Raw genomic sequence first — 17,901 nt, forward strand, 5'->3', positions numbered from 1 at the left:
GGCGGGCCGCGCGCGGGCGGCGCCGCCATGGACGCGCTGAGCCGGGCCGGGCCGCGGCCCCGCCGCGCCGCCGCCGCCGCCTCCCCGCTGCCCTGGGGCCGCTTCGCCGCCTGGATCGACTGCGTGTGTGTGGTGACCTTCGACCTGGAGCTGGGACAGGCCATGGAGGTGCGCCGCGGCGGCCCGGGCACGGGCACACCGCGCCAGGGAGCGGGGCTGCCGAGGGGTCCGGGATGGAGGCGGGAACGGGCAGGTGGAAGGGGGAATCGGGGATCGGCGCTGAGGGTGGGGAATGGGGAGAGGGAATCGGGAATAGCGAGGTGACGAGGGGAGGCAGGGGCTGGGGGTGTGGAGGGATCAGGGGTGGGGAGAGAGGGAATCAGGGATGGCGAAGTGGGAAGGGAATGAAGGATGCGGACGAAGGGGATCAGGAATGGAGCGTGTGGAACGCGGGATCACGGCCGGGGCTGGGGAGAGGGGGATCAGGGTTGGGGTGGGGGCAGCGAACAGGGAGGGGAGGGGAGCCCGAGCAGAGATTTGGGGTGAGTGGGATCTTTGTGGTTGGGGGGTGCCCAGGGCAGGGAGGGGCCAGGGCAGCATCCGAGGGACCTTTATGGATCCTCTTCCATATGGATCCTATTCCATTCATGGAATAGAGGGTGACATGTCCCGTGGAGCCAGGCTGGGAGAGCTGGGAATGTTCACCTGGAGAGGAGAAGGATCCAGGGAGAGCTCAGAGCCCCTGGCAGGGCCTGAAGGGGCTCCAGGAGAGAGGGACTGGGGACAATCCTGCAGGGACAGGACACAGGGAATGGCTCCCACTGCCAGAGGGCAGGGATGGATGGGAGATTGGGAATTGGGAATTCCTGGCTGGGCTGGAATTGCCAGAGCAGCTGGGGCTGCCCCTGCATCCCTGGCAGTGCCCAAGGCCAGGCTGGGCACTGGGGCTGGAGCAGCCTGGGACAGTGGGAGGTGTCCCTGCCATGGCAGGGGTGGCACTGCAGGGGCTCTGGGGTCCCTTCCCACCCAAACCATTGCAGGATTCCAAAGACACGAATTCCCAGCAGGCAGGGCAGGAAGGTGTCCGTGCAGGATTCCCGGGGAAGGGAATTTCCCTGGCTTGGAGCAGAGCTGAGCCCCCTGTGGGGCCACAGAGGGTGGGGTTGGGGCGGGAAGGGCTGGACAGTCGTTCCCAGTTCCCTGGAATGCCCAGTGCTGGTCCTGCAGGAGGGCTTGGGGGGAGCTGGGTTCCTCAGGGGCTGCTCTCTGAGGAAAGCAGGGAAGTGTGGATTTCTCTGAACCTGAGGCTTCACCTCAAATTCCTTCTTATTTCTTGTGCGGTTGTGGGAGTCACTCCTTGCTCTGCCCCTTTTAGGGAGGTTGCTCTGGTTTTCAGAGGATTGAGCCTTCCCAGTTTTAAATGCTGGAGCTTCCAAAGGGAATGGGAAGCAGGAGGAACCAACTCCACCTTGTTGCTGCTCCCTTGCTTTGAATACTTCATTGTTTCTTTCCCTGGAGCCTGAAAGTGAATAAAAAAAAACTCCTCCAGACCCAAGTTTCACCTGTTTGATCCTTTTTCCTGCAAAACCAGGCCTGAAATACCCCAAGGAAGGGAGGAATGCTGGGATAATAATTAGCATGGTGAATTGAATGCTTTGTAGGTGTGTTTTGATGTGTAAAGGTGGGTTCTCACCTGTCTGCCTTTGTGACGAGGGGCCTTTGTGGATGAGGGATGCAGGAATGTTGTTTTCTCATCTCTGGAAAGGGTTTTTCCTCCTTTTCCTTCCTTTTCTCCTTTTGCCTGCATAAGTTTCAGTGGAAAAAATGTTCCTTATGTGGCACAAATGACTTAGGAAAACTGGGAACGTGTCAGTGGGGATGACACAGCCCCGCTGTCCCTCTTCCTCTGGAAAAACATTGTGGAGTTCTGTTCCAGGGGAAGGAGCAGGCATGAGACATGGGAAGGGAAGCCAGGAAGAGGAGAAGCTGTGGGGGCTTGGGGGGCTCTGGGGGTACCAATTTAGGGGGTCTGGCCATACAAACACAGGGGGTCTCTGAAATCCAGCTCCGAGAGATTCAGAAATGCAAAAGACACTGAGGGAGAGCCCAAGGATTCTGGAATTCAGCGGTTCCCACTCTGCTTCCATGGACAAGCTGTTGGAAAGAAGAACCCCAATCAAGACAGAAATTAAATGGAATTCCTGTTTCTGGCCCCTCCACCTTCAAATAATCAAATAAACATTTCAGGATGTGATTGAAGCCCTTTTGAGCTGCTCTGGAGACTTCTACACATCCTGATTTCCTTTTAATTTGCCTTTTTTTTTGGCTTTTGAAAAGTTGTAGTGACTCTGATTCCTTTTTGTCTTGGATTTGAGATTTTGAAATTTTGGATGTTTGGTGATTTCCCCGCACCCCAAACACAGAGAAACATCAGAGTTAAAGTGAAGGGGAAGCAGAGATGTGGAATCCCAGAGGGATTAAGGTTGGAAAAGACCTCGGAGATCATCAGTTCCAACCCTGGAGGTTAAAGCCTGATTTTCCAACCGTTCTCTTGCAGAAAGCCCCCCCAAAATCCAGCAGGAGAAGCAGAAGCCTTGTCCCAACCCCTGCTCTGAATTAGGCAGCAGATGTTGAGGAAAGCACAGTCCCTGGGATTCACAGGCTCCTGATGGACCAGGATCAGCTGTCCGGGGCTCCCAGTCCTGGCCATGATTCCCGGGGAATGAACAGGATAAATGTTTGGGTGGGGATTAATTAGTCCCAAGCACAGGGATGTGTTCGGGGCAGAACAAGGGGAGCAGGGAAGTGCTGCCTGGCACAATCCCAATCCCTTCCCACTGCAGCACCCCAGCCTTCCCTCTCCAATGCTGCCTGGTCCCTGGAGCTGCTCGGGGATCGTTCTGCCTCAGGATTCTCGTGGCTGTTCCCTGCAGCTCAGCTCTCATCAGTTCATTGGGAACTGGGCTGGCTCGGCTGGAGCGCCGCCCTCGCCAAGGGATCCGCGGGAATTGCCAGAGCTGGGTGAACTTCCAGCCCCTGGCACAGGGCCACCCGGGCTATTTATAGCCTGGGGAGGAGAGGCAGGCGCTGATGGGAGCTCCTGGCAGGAGCAGCAGCTGCCTCTGGAGCAGAACTCCCGGGGCCGAGAGGGGAGCTCCGGCTCAGCCCAGCCCCTGCCGGCTCCTTTCTGCTCCGCTGCAATTCCTGCACTTCAGCACGGCCTCTGCGGGATCCCTCTCCTCAGGATCCCACCCCTGTGCCCCCGCAGGTGAGACCCACCTGCAGAGCTGCCCCAGCCCTGGGGACGCAGCAGCAGCACCTGGAGCTGCTGGAGAGAGCCCAGAGGAATCCATGGAGCTGCTGCAGGGCTGGAGCCCCTCACTTCCCAGGGATCCAGGCTGGCAGAGCTGGGAATGTTCACCTGGAGAGGAGAAGGCTCCAGGGAGAGCTCAGAGCCCCTGGCAGGGCCTAAAGGGGCTCCAGGACAGAGGGACTGGGGACAAGGCCTGCAGGGACAGGACACAGGGAATGGCTCCCACTGCCAGAGGGCAGGGATGGATGGGAGATTGGGAATTGGGAATTCCTGGCTGGGCTGGAATTGCCAGAGCAGCTGGGGCTGCCCCTGGATCCCTGGCAGTGCCCAAGGCCAGGCTGGGCACTGGGGCTGGAGCAGCCTGGGACAGTGGGAGGTGTCCCTGCCATGGCAGGGGTGGCACTGCAGGGGCTCTGGGGTCCCTTCCCACCCAAGCCATTCCAGGATTCCCTGACTCTGTGACTTCGTGGTCTCCATGGATTATGAGAACCACAGAGTCAGGCTGGAGCAGCCCTCCAAGGTTATCAAGTCCAGCACAGATGGAATTCCTCCCTGTGGGGTTTGTCCCAGCCATGGCTGTTGAGCCCTCCCGGTGTCCCCCTGCAGTGCATCCCCCCACACCCACCTGCTCTTCCCCAGCTCCTTCTCCACCCTGTCCTGCTCCTGACAGCACAGATGTTTGCACATCTGGAATGCTCCCGGAGGATTTGGGGCTGTTCATTCACTTGGCCATCAGCTCTCAGGAATAAATCTAAACCAGGAGCCTTTGGGTCTGTCACCACATCCAAATAAAACCGGGTTCAGTGACAGGTTCAGAGTTAAATCACCCCAGGTGCTTTCCTGCGGGCTCTGTGGGGATCAGGGAGGAGGAGTTGTGCGTGGAGCTGTGGGCACAGGGGCTGACAGGCTCTGCTCTCTCCACAGCTGGTGTATCCCCACGACTTCAGGCTCACCGAGAAGGAGGTAACCACCCTTCGTTCCCCTTCTCCCTCCTTTGGCAGCAGTGGGGTCTCACTGGGTGCTGGTTTTTTGCAGAAAACGAGCATCTGCTACCTGTCCTTCCCAGACTCCTACTCAGGTGGGTGACAGAAGTGTCCCTGGTGGAAGGGCAATCCCCGGGGTGCAGCAGGGCTGAGGGGACTGCAGGGAGCACCCTGGGGCTCCTTGTGCTGATCCCCCCCTGCTCTGCTGGGTGGGAACCTGTGCTCCAAGGAAATTCCCAATGTGGCCAGGAGGGGTGGCAGCTGTCACATTCCTGTGTTTGGGAGCAGGAGCTGGGCAGGGGACACTTCCAGCAGAAATGTTCCCAAACCTGAGTTTATACTTCACAAACGGACAGTGAGAAATAAATCTGCTCATCCAGACAGGGGCTTTAAAGGTTGGGTTTCTGCATTTTCATGGGATCATGGAATGGTTTGGGTGGGAAGGGACCCCAGAGCCCCTGCAGTGCCACCCCTGCCATGGCAGGGACACCTCCCACTGTCCCAGGCTGCTCCAGCCCCAGTGTCCAGCCTGGCCTGTGACATTCCAGGGATCCAGGGGCAGCCCCAGCTGCTCTGGGCACCTGTGTCAGGGCCTGCCCACCCTGCCAGGGAAAAGCTTTTTCCTACAGTTCCATTTCCCTTTTCCTTCCCATTTTGCTTCCTTTTTCCCTTCCTTTCCCTTTCGGATTTCTCTGCTTTGGTTTCTCCCCTGTCCCTCCCCTTTCCCGTGTTGGACTCCCCGTAGCCCTGTCCCGTTCTGCTGGAGCCATTCCCAGCTGGCTGTCCCTGTGTCCTGTGCTGTCTCTGTCCCAGGTGGCCTCGGGGACACCCAGTTCAGCTTCCGGCTGCGCCAGGCCGGGGGTTCCCGGAATTCCCCGTTCCAGGATGACGGGAGGTACAACCGGGAGGCCCCGGTGACGCTGCAGGTAGGTCCTGGCCCTGCCCACCCCTGCCAGGGGGAAAAGCCAAGGATTCCATGGATTTGGGGTCCCTGGGGAAAATCCTCCTTTTCTTTGGCCGTGGGAGTAGTGAGACAAGAACGGTTCAGCACAGGGATTTCCTTCCGTGCTCACAGGGAGGGAGAGCAGGACAGGGAACTACTGGGAGAGGGAATTGGGTCAGGGGGATCAAAAAGTGAATTGAATTGGGGGGAGGGATTTAACTGAGTCATGGGGACCCCCAGCTATTCTGGGAGGTGGACCAGAAATAGGCAGACCCCACTGGGAGAGGGAACTGAAGCAGGGGCACCTCCCACTGTCCCAGGCTGCTCCAGCCCCAGTGTCCAGCCTGGCCTTGGGCACTGCCAGGGATGCAGGGGCAGCCCCAGCTGCTCTGGCAATTCCAGCCCAGCCAGGAATTCCCAATTCCCAAGATCCCATCCATCCCTGCCCTCTGGCAGTGGGAGCCATTCCCTGTGTCCTGTCCCTCTGCAGGCCTTGTCCCCAGTCCCTCTGCAGCTCTCCTGGAGCCCCTTTAGGCCCTGCCAGAGCTCTGAGCTCTCCCTGGAGCATTTCTCTTTCCAGGTGAGCACCCCCAGCTCTCCCAGCCTGGCTCCAGTTGTGTCTCTCTCTGTGTCCCCATGGAAAGCTCTCTTGGAGGGCTGGGATGGATGCTAGGATGTGTCAGAGCAAGGGGGTGGCCCAGGAGGGGTTGGTGACAGTGGGGCTGGGCTGTCCCTCACTGTCTCTTTCTGTCCCTCTCTGTTTCTCTGTCCCTGTCCCTCTGTCCCTGCAGCGAGAGGCTGCTCACTATTTTGGGTACGTGTACTTCCGGCAGGTCAAGGACAGCTCCATGAGGAGGGGCTACTTCCAGAAGGTCAGTGCTGAGTCCAGAATTCCAAAATCCCTGGGGCTGGAAAAGCCCTCCCAGCCCATCCAGTCCAAGCTGTGCCCAGTCCCCACCTTGTCCCCAGCCCAGAGCCCTGAGTGCCACCTCCAGGAATTCCCTGGACACCTCCAGGGATGGGCACTCCAAACCTCCCTGGGCAGCCCCAGCCGAGGCCTGACCCCCTTTCCATGGGGAAATTCCTGCTGGAAGCCCTCCCCTGGCCCAGCCTGAGGCCGTTCCCCCTTGTCCTGTGCTGGTCCATGGGGACATCTCAGTCCCAGCAGTGTCCTGAGCTTTGTGCCCTCCACCTCCAGGAGTTCCTTTCAGACTCCTGCTAATGCAGAAATCAGTTTTTCCATCCCCACTAAACCACTGAGTTTTCCGCTGGAACAGTGGGATTGCTCAGGGAAGGAATTGTCACATTTGGACGAGGTTTGAATTCAAATGGCCAAGTCTGGGGTTGGACAGGAGGTGTTTGAATGACTCCTGCATTCCTAATTATTGCACTCATTAGTGGTTAGAGGAAGAGAAGAATCAGTGTAACAATGAAACCTCTAGTGGGGCTAGGTTGGGACAGCTGTAAAAAACAGGGATTATTTCACAAGGAAGCCCCAGTTAGAACAAACAAGGCCTTGCTGGACACGATTTGTTATTCCAAGTTCCTTTGTCCTTTCCCACCATTCCTTGACTTTGTTTATCTGTCCAGTTCCCATTTCAGGAGTTGCTCCTTTGTGCTTCTCCACCTGAAATGGTTTTTGGGAGCTTTGAACCCACCAGCAACTGATTTTTATTCCCTCTCCAGCTGCTCTTTTGCCAGGCCATGCCCCCATCCCTTTGCTCTCCCAAATCCTGGCTCGTGAGCAGGTGGCAGCAAGAATTCCACCAAAGCTCTGCTTGGGAGCTGCTCTATGGATTTAGTGTTGTGGTTTTTAAGTTCATCCCTCTCTAAGCAGTACAGAAATGTGCAGTGCTGGGGTCAGGGGGGGTCCTGATCCCAAATGTGCCATTCCCAGTCCCTGGTGCTCGTGTCCCGCCTTCCCTACGTGAACCTGTTCCAGTGCCTGCTGCAGCTGATTGCTCCGGAATACTTCGACAAGCTGGAGCCCTGCCTGGAGGCAGGTGAGCTGGGGGCAGGGATTCCAGCTTGGGATAGAGGGGCTGCATCGGGAGGCTCCTGAAAAACAGCTGGAAAGCTCCGAATGGCTTCATTCTGGAGCAAATTCCAGCAGGGGAGATCTTTGTCCTGCTCATCCAAGCGGATAACCAGGTGCAAAGGAGGGATTGTGGGGAGGGAGGGAGGGAGGGAGGGAGGGAGGGGATGGGGCTGTCAGTGTGGATGCAGGAACACAGGGTGTTCCCAAAGCCAGCAATCTGCTACACCTCCAACAGGCCTTTTTTGCCTGGGTCGTTTCATCCTGATTTATCAGCTCTGGGTTTGCCACAAGCCAGGGGGATGTGTGAGCTGGGAACAGGGAATAATTCCCGTTCAGAATGCCAGGATGAGCTGGATTTTCCCCTCAGGTGAGACTCTTTCCCTTCCCTATGTCCCTCAGTGTGCAACGAGATCGACCAGTGGCCACCCCCAGTGCCCGGCCAGACCCTGAACTTGCCCGTGATGGGAGTGGTCATCCAGGTACCCGGGCTGTGCCAGCAGGAAGGGACCCGTGTTCCGTGGTCCTGGATGTGAAATCCCTGTTCACCCCACATTCCCCACAACCCTTCCAGCTGGAACTGGTGGCTGGAGAAGTTTGTCCCCTGCCAATCCACCCCAGCATGATCCCTGCTCTCCTTGCCCTGCAGGTGAGGATCCCATCCCGGGTGGACAAGCCAGGCTCCAGCCCAGTGAAGCAGTGCAACCAGGAGGTGAGAGGGGCTGGCACGGAGGGAGGAGCTGGATCCTGAATGCTGTTGGGAACACTTTGGCCTGGGATCAGTGTGGTCTCAGCAGTTCCACTCCAGGTTCTCCTGCCTGGAGTCTCACAGGGCTCTCAGCACCCAGTCCAGGTGCTTTACTCACTGTTCCCCTTGCTTTTCCTGGGAATTCAGGCCCTGCTGGGTCTCCTGCCTTCACCCTGGAGTTGTTTAGAATTTGCTTCAGTGTTTTGGTTCAGCTCTGGTTTGGATTCCTCCGCCTTTCCCTTTCTGTGCTGTGACTAACACTGGTGTGGTGCCACATCTCTAACCCCGCTGGCTCTGTGTCTCAAACCCTGGAAAATGAAGGGGCAGACATGGGCAGCCTTTCCCATCTGGAAAAGAGGGGAATCTTCCCGAGTTTGTAGGCACAGGAATTAGTTTGGGATTGAGTGCTGCACCCAGCCCTGCTCCTGCACACACCTCAGGATGTGAGCCTTGTTCCCTGTGTTCCCTGTGGTTGGTGCAGTTCCAGCCAGGCTGCTCCCATCTCCTCACAGTTCACTAACAGCTACTAACAGCCTTTTCTCCCTTCCTCATCCAGAATCTGTTACCAGCCCCCCTGGTTCTCCCCAGTGTTCATGAGCTGGATCTGTTCAGGTGAGAGGCTCCTCCCAACCCTCTCCCCTCCACCTGCCGCCCTCTCCCTGCTGGGAGCATCGTAAACCGAAGGGATGGTGCAGAATCAAACACTGCTGCATTCCAGGGGCTCCTTTGGGATTCTGGGCAGGATTTGAGCTGAGGGTTGTGCCCCGCACAGCCCCAGGGGCAGGGGAGAGGCTGTGTCCCCCTCCAGGGGCTGTGGAGCAGCTCCTGCCCAAAGCTCCCAGGGGAGCGTCCCAGGCACTCCCAGCACTGGAGGTGCCATTTCCATGTCCATCCTCTGGAATCCCGGGGTGTCCTGCTGTTTCAGACACGCTGAAAGCAACATCTATCCATGGGAATCGCATGAGGTTTAACAAGGCAGAGTCCAAGGGGCTGCACCCAGGTCAGGGCAACCCCTGGGATCCGTCCAGGCTGGGCATGAGCAGCTCTGGGAGAAGGATTTGGGGGTGCTGGGGGCGAGAGCTGGATCTGACCCAGCCCAGAACCCCCCAGCCCTGGGCTGAGCCCAGTGGGCAGCAGGGCAGGGGGATCCTGCCCCTGTGCCCCCTCAGGTGAGACCCCACCTGCAGAGCTGCCCCAGCCCTGGGGATGCAGCAGCAGCACCTGGAGCTGCTGGAGAGAGCCCAGAGGAGGCCCCAGAGTGGCAGGGGTGGCACTGGATGGGCTTTGAGGTCCCTTCCCACCCAAACCATCCCATGACTCTCTGATCACAGATTGCTTGACTTTGCTTAGAGCATTTCCTTTAAACTTGTATGAAACAATTGAGTGACAGCCCAGGTGAAAACACCTGAATTTCCCTGTAGAATGCTGAAAATCCATCCTAGATCTCAAACTCCCAGACGGGAGCACACCTGGGGGGTGTTGCAGGCCACAGCTGTGTCTGGTCCATCCTGAGTGACCCGACCATTGTTCCCATTGTCCCAGGTGCTTCCAGCCTGTGCTGATCCACATCCAGATGCTCTGGGAGCTGATGCTGCTGGGGGAGCCCATGGTGGTGATGGCACCGTCCCCAACCATGTCCTCAGAGATGGTCCTGGCCCTCACCAGGTAACACCCACAGCGTGTGAGGGACTGGGAGCTGTGACAGCAAATTCTGGCAGCTTTTCCCTCCCACATGCACTCTGTGCTGCTCACCTGGGTTGGGTTAGCTTGATCGTGGAAGCTTTGCATGACAAACTGCAAATACTCCACACCCATTTTCCAGCAAGGATAGAGAGGAGTACAAAGGAGTCTGATGGGTCCAGCCCTGAGGAACGTTCTCTCCCCAGCTCAGAGCTCTGCCTTAGCACAAAACCCCAAAAACCTGGAGCTTCCCCAGAGAGGCTCAGCCAGGCCAAGTGCCAGGTGCTGCCCTGGGTCAGCCCAAGCCCCTGGGGCACTCCAGGCTGGGGCAGGGGGGCTGGAGAGCTGGGAAAGGCCCTGGGGTGCTGTGCCAGCGGCTGGGCACGAGCCCAGGGTGGCCAGCGGGGCAGGAGGCCGATGGCCCCTGGGCTGTGGCAGCCCCGGTGTGGGCACAGCCCCAGGGCAGGGACTGTCCCCTGTGCTGGCCCAGGGTGACCCTGCCTGTCCCTGCAGCTGCCTGGCCCCGCTGCGTTACTGCTGCGACTTCCGGCCCTACTTCACCATCCACGACAGCGAGTTCAAGGAATACACCACGCGCACCCAGGCCCCGTGAGTGCCCCTGTGCCCTGCCGCCAGCCCTGAGGGACACCCAGGGCCACCAGCGCTCAGCCTGTCCCCTCCTTCCAGGCCCAACATCGTCGTGGGCGTCACCAACCCCTTCTTCATCAAGACCCTGCAGCACTGGCCGCACATCCTGCGGGTGGGCGAGCTCCGCATGTCAGGTGAGCTCAGGGTGTCTGCCAGGGGAGCTCAGGGTGCCAGGGTGTCTGCCAGGAGAGCTCAGGGTGCCAGGGTGTCTGCCAGGGTGTCTGCCGGGGGAGCTCAGGGTGCCTACCAGGGTGTTGCAGTCGAGACAGCCACAATACACAGAGTATCACCACACAATTTCAGAAGGCTTTAAGCATTCCCCCATGCCCAGTAACACCATACCACTTCAGAAGGCTTCAGGCATCTGCCCATCCAGAGTGACACCACACCACCTCAGAGGGCTGCAGGCATCTGCCCTTGCTCTGTACCCCCCTTTTATCCCCCACGTTCATGCGTGGCACCTGTGTGCCCTCTGTGCCCCGTGTGGTGGCTCAGCACACCTGGGCACTCCATGGCTCAGTGCTGCCAGCGCTGCTCACCTGCTGCTCACAGCTGTGCCCACGGGGATGGGGCTGGGGCAGCCCCACTGCCATCACCCGAACTGCACCAACACCCAAGGATCTCCCTGTTCCCAGCACCTCCCTGTTCCCACTGCCATCACCCAAACTGCACCCACACCCAAGGATCTCCCTGTTCCCAGCATCTCCCTGTTCCCACTGCCATCACCCAAACTGCACCCACACCCAAGGATCTCCCTGTTCCCACTGCCATCACCCAAACTGCACCTACAGCAGGGGAGCTCAGGATGAAGGGGGAGCTCGTGGTGTCTGTCAGGTGAGCTCAGGGTGCCAGGGGAGCTCCGTGTCTGTCAGGTTGAATCATTAAAACCAAAGATCACGGACAAGCACTCTCTAACTAGTCAAAGTTAGAAAGCAATGTGTTTGTTACGCCAGTGGGTGGCACGGGGGGATCGTCCCCGAAATGCGTGACTGCACTGCACGAGGATTTTTGCCTTTTACTTATTTCCCAAAATAACACACATGCACACCCTCAGCACCCCCCATCCCCGCTCTGTATTAAAATGAGGTTATTAGTCCTTCACACATGTGCAGTCCTTCTCTTGAATTGGGTCGGTGGTCTCAAATTGGGTCAGTGGTGCCAGGGATGAAGTCAGGAAGGTCTTTGTCAGGTCTCTGTGACCCTCTGGCAGGATCCAAGGCCCCCTGCTCTGTGACATAGGGTGGGCACTGTTCTACTGGTTTCAATATGTTCCTATAATGGTTCACTTGCTCCACTTCCTTCTACAAATGAGCTCATAATATAACAATTAGCTTTAGCTTAAGCATCTAATAATCATTAGATAGTTAATAATCATTAACTATCACTGCTGTATCTAACTTCAATCTGAATTGGTTCTATTAACCCTTTAAAATCATGATTCAAGGTGAGCTCAGGGTGTCTGTCAGGGGAGCTCGGGATGGAAGGTGAGCTGGCCCAGGGCTCAGTGGGGCTGGCAGAGTAGCTGGAGGCTGCAGGGAGCTGCCCTGGCAGTGATTTCCTCTCCTGGGAGAGCCCAGCAGCCACAGGAGCTCACCTCTGGCTGTGGCCATGTGCAGGATGAGCACAGAGCTGGGGCAGGGTGTGGGGAGCAGGAATTGCTGTCCTGGAGCTTCCAGGAGAGGAAAACCCTTCCTGGGCAGGAAATTGAGAGAGGTGGAGGGAGAGAGAAACCTCCTCTCCTTTATGGAGCACCTTTGTTGACTGGGAAGCCAAGGAAGCCCTGGGAGTGAGGAGCTGGTTTTTAGCACATCCTCATTCCAGAATTCCAGCAGGGAAGGGAGCTGGGATTGCTCTGAGGCTGGAGGGAGGTGGGGAGTGAGGGTGGGCACGGGCAGGGCTGGGTGTCCCCAGGTGCAGTCCCAGCAGGAAGGGACAGAGCCTGAATTGTCCCCCCTGTGTGTGACAGGAGACCTGCCCAAGCAGGTGAAGGTGAAGAAACTGGCCAAGCTGAAGACCCTGGACACCAAACCAGGTGGGTCCAGGCCTCAGGCATCCTGCAGGACTGCCCCTTCCCTTGGGGATTTGGCAGCAGGGAACTGTGTCCCTTTGTAACTCCTGTTTTTTTTCCCATCCCGTGTTTTTCCCATCCAGGAATCTACACTTCCTATAAAACATTCCTTCACAAAGACAAAACCCTGATAAAAAGGCTACTAAAGGTAGGCACCTCCCGCTCTGTCCTGGGTGGGAAAACTGTGCCAAGAGCTCGGTTTGAGCAGACAGAGCTCTCCAAAGGAGCAGAATTTACAGTTTGGGATGATCTAGTCCATACTGGGACACATTCATCATGCCAGGTTTAGGATTTTCCACTTGATATTAAGGATTAAATCCTGCTGCTAACAATAAACTGAGTGGGAAGAATTGATATTAGAAAAAAAGAGCCTGAAAAAAACCCAGATTTTGTGTAACGAAACTTGAAATTTTCATGTGCTTGAGTAGAGGGTGGAATCTGTGCTATGGGACCTGGATTTGGGGATCTGGAGTTTGGGATCTGGGTTTGAGAATCTGGATTTGGGGATCTGGATTTGGGGATCTGGAGTTTGGGATCTGGGTTTGGGATCTGGGTTTGAGAATCTGGATTTGGGGATCTGGATTTGGGGATCTGGAGTTTGGGATCTGGGTTTGGGATCTGGGTTTGAGAATCTGGATGTGGGGATCTGGAGTTTGGGATCTGGGTTTGGGATCTGGAGTTTGGGCAGCACTTCAGGCTCCCGTGGCTGTGTGTGATAGGGAGGGGACACCTGAGTGACACACCTGTACCATGGGTGACCCCGTGTGACACACCTGTGCCGTGGGTGACCCCGTGTGACCCCGTGTGACACACCTGTGCCCCGTGTGACCCCGTGTGACACACCAGTGCGTGGGTGACCCCGTGTGACACACCTGTGCCCTGTGTGACCCTGTGTGACACACCTGTGCGTGGGTGACCCTGTGTGACACACCTGTGCCCTGTGTGACCCTGTGTGACACACCTGTGCGTGGGTGACCCTGTGTGACCCCGTGTGACACACCTGTGCCGTGGGTGACCCCGTGTGACACACCTGTGCCCTGTGTGACCCCGTGTGACACACCTGTGCCCTGTGTGACCCTGTGTGACCCCGTGTGACACACCTGTGCCCCGTGTGACCCCGTGTGACACACCTGTGCCCTGTGTGACCCCGTGTGACACACCTGTGCCGTGGGTGACCCCGTGTGACACACCTGTGCCCCGTGTGACCCCGTGTGACACACCTGTGCCCCGTGTGACCCCGTGTGACCCCGTGTGACACACCTGTGCCCTGTGTGACCCCGTGTGACACACCTGTGCGTGGGTGACCCCGTCTGTCTCGCAGGGCATCCAGCGGAAGCGCCCCTCGGAGGTGCAGAGCGCTCTGCTGAGGAGGCACCTCCTGGAGCTCACCCAGAGCTTCATCATCCCTCTGGTGAGTGCAGGGACACCCCGGGGGGACGGGGAGACAGACCCCGGAGCAGGGAACCCCGGAGTGGCTGCGTGGGAAGGACCTTTAAACTCATCCCATCCCCCTGCCATGGCAGGGACACCTCCCCCTGTCCCAGGCTGCTCCAGCCCCAGTGCCCAGCCTGGCCTTGGGCAGTGCCAGGGATCCAGGGGCAGCCCCAGCTGCTCTGGGCACCACAAGAGACTCCCCAGCTGTAAGTGATTATTTTTATTTTTATCTTTTCTTGTTTTAGGAGCATTACATGGCCAGCCTGATGCCTCTGCAGAGGGCCATCACTCCATGGAAGGTAGGATGCACTTCCCAGTCCTCCTCCCCTTTGGGATTGGCAGTGTTACAGGGTGCTGGGCACACTCCTGGGAACCTCCCCTGTTGAAGGAAGAGGGGTTTTACTCCTTTAAAAATTCATTAAAAAGTTGAAAGAACTCTTGGGACAGATATTCCCAGTTTTGCCAGGAGCTGACTTCCTGGGAATCTCATGTGGGGATCAGCCTTGGGGCGTTTTTATCCTCAGTGCCTTGGGCACCTTTCCCACTGGAAGTGCAGCCCTCGTTTTCCTGGTTTCCTTTGGGATTCTCTGATAGGGATTTGCATGGACTAACGTGGGTTTCCCTGTGCAGAATCCGCCCCAGATCCGCCCCTTCTGCCAGGAGGATTTCATGAAGAGCCTGGAGCACGCCGGCCCCCAGCTCACCTGTGTGCTCAAGGGGGACTGGCTGGGGCTCTACAGGTGAGACCTGCAGGGAGCCCTGATCCCACCCCCAGCTGGGCCAGTCCCAGCGGGCACTGGATTAACTCAGGATGGTCAGGGAGAGAAAATCCAGGGCAAATTCAGCCCTGGGGTTCGTGTGTTTTAAACGAGTGGAGAAAATGCAGGGGAGCTGGTCCAGGGTTTTTGGATAATTGGTTCTGAGTGGGATGGGGAAGACACTTGGTGCAATAGGAGTGGGAAAAATCCAGAATTTGGATACCCAAGGAAGGAAAATGTGAAATGCACAGAGATGGAGAATGAAAAAAATCCCAGAAAGTCATCAGAAACAATAATTACAGAATTATGGAATGGGTGGGTGGGAAGGGACCCCAGAGCCCCTGCAGTGCCACCCCTGCCATGGCAGGGACACCTCCCACTGTCCCAGGCTGCTCCAGCCCCAGTGCCCAGCCTGGCCTTGGGCACTGCCAGGGCTCCAGGGCCAGCCCCAGCTGCTCTGGGCACCTGTGCCCGTGTCCTGGTGTGTCCCCGAGCCAGCCCCAGGTCCCCTTGACCCAGGGTCACCTCAGGGAGCTGTGGGGCACAGGGTGGGGTTGTTGGATGGGATTGTCCCTGTGGGTCCCTGCCAGCTCCAGGGCCCCACAATTCCACAATTCCACAATTCCTGACCTCTCTCCACAGGCGATTCTTCAAGTCCCCCAATTTCGACGGCTGGTTCCGGCAGCGGCAGCGCGAGATGACCCAGAAGCTCGAGGCCCTGCACCTGGAGGCCATCTGTGAGGCGGTGGGTGACAGGGACAGGGACAGGGCTGGGACAGGGACAGGGCTGGGACAGGGACAGGGCTGTGAGGCACTGGGTGACAGGAACAGGGACAGGGCTGGGTTTACTCAGAGATGAGGAGGCTCCAGGGAGAGCTCAGAGTTCTGCCAGGCCCTAAAGGGGCTCCAGGAGAGCTGCACAGGGACTGGGGACAAGGGATGGAGGGACAGGACACAGGGAATGGCTCCCACTGCCAGAGGGCAGGGATGGATGGGATCTTGGGAATTGGGAATTCCTGGCTGGGCTGGAATTGCCAGAGCAGCTGGGGCTGCCCCTGCATCCCTGGAATGTCCAAGGCCAGGCTGGGCACTGGGGCTGGAGCAGCCTGGGACAGTGGGAGGTGTCCCTGCCTTGGTGGCACTGGAGGGGCTCTGTCACTCTGTCTGTTTCAGGAATGAGGATGAGAAACCCCCTGCTCACCTTCAGGCTTTCCTTAGGGGAATCCCTTGGGAAGTGTCCCTGAGGGAAGCCACTCTCTCCTTAGGACATTGTGGCCTGGATGAAGGACAAGTCCGAGGTGGAGATCGTGGACCTGGTGCTGAAGCTTCGGGAGAAGCTGGTGAGTCCCTCCCTCCCTCTGCACTCCTCCCTCTCTGTCTGGAGAGAAATGCGGGACACGGATCACACCTGTGCCTTGGAAAACCTTGCTCTCCCTCCCCGGAGGGCTGGGAAGCTCAGGGAAGCTGGGTGTTTGTGTGAAATCCTCAGAGCTGGGAGGATCCAGGGAAGTTCTTCCCCTCCCGAGGCTCAGGTGGCGTTTCCTGCCTGTTTTAATCCAGAGCCCGGGCAGGGGGGAAAGGCCCCCGGAATGTGTCAATTCCCGTTTCCCCGCAGGTGAGGGCTCGGTGCCAGCACCTGCCCGTGAAGGAGGAGACCCTGCAGAGGGTGAGTCTCTACATCGACACCATCATCGGCTCGCTGCCCGAGGACCTCCAGGCTGTGCTGCACCACCCCTGAGCCCGGAGGGCTCCTGGAGCGGGAGACCCTTCCCAGCCTGTCGCAGCCTGTCCCAGCCGCTGGGGCAGCTCCTGCCCGGGATCGCCCGGGGGCACTGGGAGCGCTGCTCCCGGAGCTGGGCTGGGGCTGTCCCTGTGGAATTGGCCCCTGGGTGCCACCGGCAGGGCAGGAGGGACCCCAGGGCTCCGGGCGTGCGGGGCCCGCCCGGACACTTCATCCTTGTCCGTGCTGGGATCCTCGGCGTTCCCGCAGCCCCATCCCGCCCGGGAGAAGCGGGAGCGGCCCTGCAGGGGGCTGTGCTCAGGGCAGCTCCTGAGGACGGTGAGGAGGTGACAAAACCATCCCTGCCCCTGGACAGCCGGTGGGAGCAGGAGGAGGAGTTGCTGGACGTGGACAATTGCTGCTCTGTTTCTCCAGGGCAGAGCCAGAGGAGGGGCTGGAGCATCCGCAGGGATCAGAGCTCCCCGGAGTGCCTGGGAATGGCTGCTGGGAGGAGCTGGCCCCAAATCCCATTTATTCTGCTTGAGAACCCAGCCTGAGCTCCAGGGACACAGCGGGGCTGGGGCTCTGCCCGAGGCACTGGGAGAGCTGCTGACAGCCCCTTCCCAATAAAACCTGGACAAGCTGATCCCCACAGCCTGGAATGGGCCCTGCTGCTCTGCCCCTGCCTCCAGAGGCAGCTCCTGTGCCTGGGATCCCCTTCCTGCCTTGGGAATGGATTTGCTGGAATCAGGGCATTGGTACTCCAAAGCTGCATTCACCACCAGGGCAGGGCGTGCAGGGACAGAATTTTAGCCTAAAAGAAGGGTTTGTGAGGGATGTGGCAGCCTGGCGGGGTCGAACCCAGCACCTCTGCACGTGGTAGGGTTGTTGGATTGTTCCTGCCCTGAGCTGGGGCAGCTCCCAGTGCTCCCAGTGGAAGCTGTGCTGTCTCCATTGGTCCCTGCCCGTTCTCAGGGCTGGGAGGGTTCAGAGGGGGCTGAACTCTTCCTGAATTTCCCCTCTGGAGCCAGGCAGGAGCTGCAGGAGGCTGCTGGGTGTCTCCGTGCCCCTGGCCCTGCTGCAGGAAGGAGTTCTGAGCAATATCCTTTGGGATGGTGTGAATCCTTACTTATCCCAGGTGTGTCCGTGCAGGCCCTGAGCATTCCTGTAAAGTAGGAAATCAGTCCAGAAAAAGCCCTGGAGCCAAACTGGGTCCTGGTTTGGAGGCTGGGGAGGTTTATTGGGTTGGGAATGGTTGTCCCTGCTCTTGGTCACTCGTGGCCATCCCAGTTTTCTGAAGGGTTCACAGCAGCTGTGGGTGGCTGTGTGTCCCTCTGCCCTTCCCAAGGCATGGAATCACAGAATCGTGGAATCACAGAGGCATTTGGGTTGGAAAAACCTTGGAGCCCATCCAGTCCAACCATTCCCAGCACTGCCAAGGCCACTACTGACCATGTCCCCAAGTGCCACATCCACGGGGCTTTGAAATCCCTCCTGGAGTGGGGACTCCACCACCTCTTGTAGCTGTTCCTCAACAGCCCGAGCTTCCTCCTTCAGGAATTTTCCCTCAG

The 17,901-nt window shown here is 58.3% G+C and overlaps 1 protein-coding gene across 3 annotated transcripts; it reads left to right on the plus strand.

Annotated features, from left to right (window-relative positions):
• The first annotated feature begins 27 nt into the window (after positions 1-27).
• DENND6B (DENN domain containing 6B) lies at positions 28-16,976 on the plus strand. Of its 3 annotated transcripts, XM_053943739.1 has the most exons (20): positions 28-168; positions 4,238-4,276; positions 4,349-4,391; positions 5,110-5,222; positions 6,031-6,111; positions 7,137-7,242; positions 7,677-7,756; positions 7,924-7,986; positions 8,579-8,634; positions 9,565-9,687; positions 10,216-10,311; positions 10,390-10,484; positions 12,317-12,382; positions 12,502-12,566; positions 13,740-13,829; positions 14,098-14,151; positions 14,483-14,592; positions 15,253-15,355; positions 15,876-15,950; positions 16,226-16,976. In XM_053943739.1, exons 1-20 carry the CDS (start codon positions 28-30, stop codon positions 16,346-16,348), a joined length of 1,722 nt encoding a protein of 573 aa, XP_053799714.1. In that variant the 3' UTR covers positions 16,349-16,976. The 3 variants fall into 3 exon arrangements, with proteins under 3 accessions (XP_053799714.1, XP_053799711.1, XP_053799712.1); XM_053943736.1 differs by lacking the exons at positions 28-168; positions 4,238-4,276; positions 4,349-4,391 and having other exon boundaries at positions 4,406-5,222; XM_053943737.1 differs by lacking the exons at positions 28-168; positions 4,238-4,276; positions 4,349-4,391 and having other exon boundaries at positions 4,406-5,222; positions 6,073-6,111.
• The last annotated feature ends 925 nt before the right edge of the window (positions 16,977-17,901 follow it).

This window comes from Vidua chalybeata, chromosome 5 (assembly GCF_026979565.1).
Source record: "Vidua chalybeata isolate OUT-0048 chromosome 5, bVidCha1 merged haplotype, whole genome shotgun sequence".
Taxonomy (NCBI): Eukaryota; Metazoa; Chordata; class Aves; order Passeriformes; family Viduidae; genus Vidua; species Vidua chalybeata.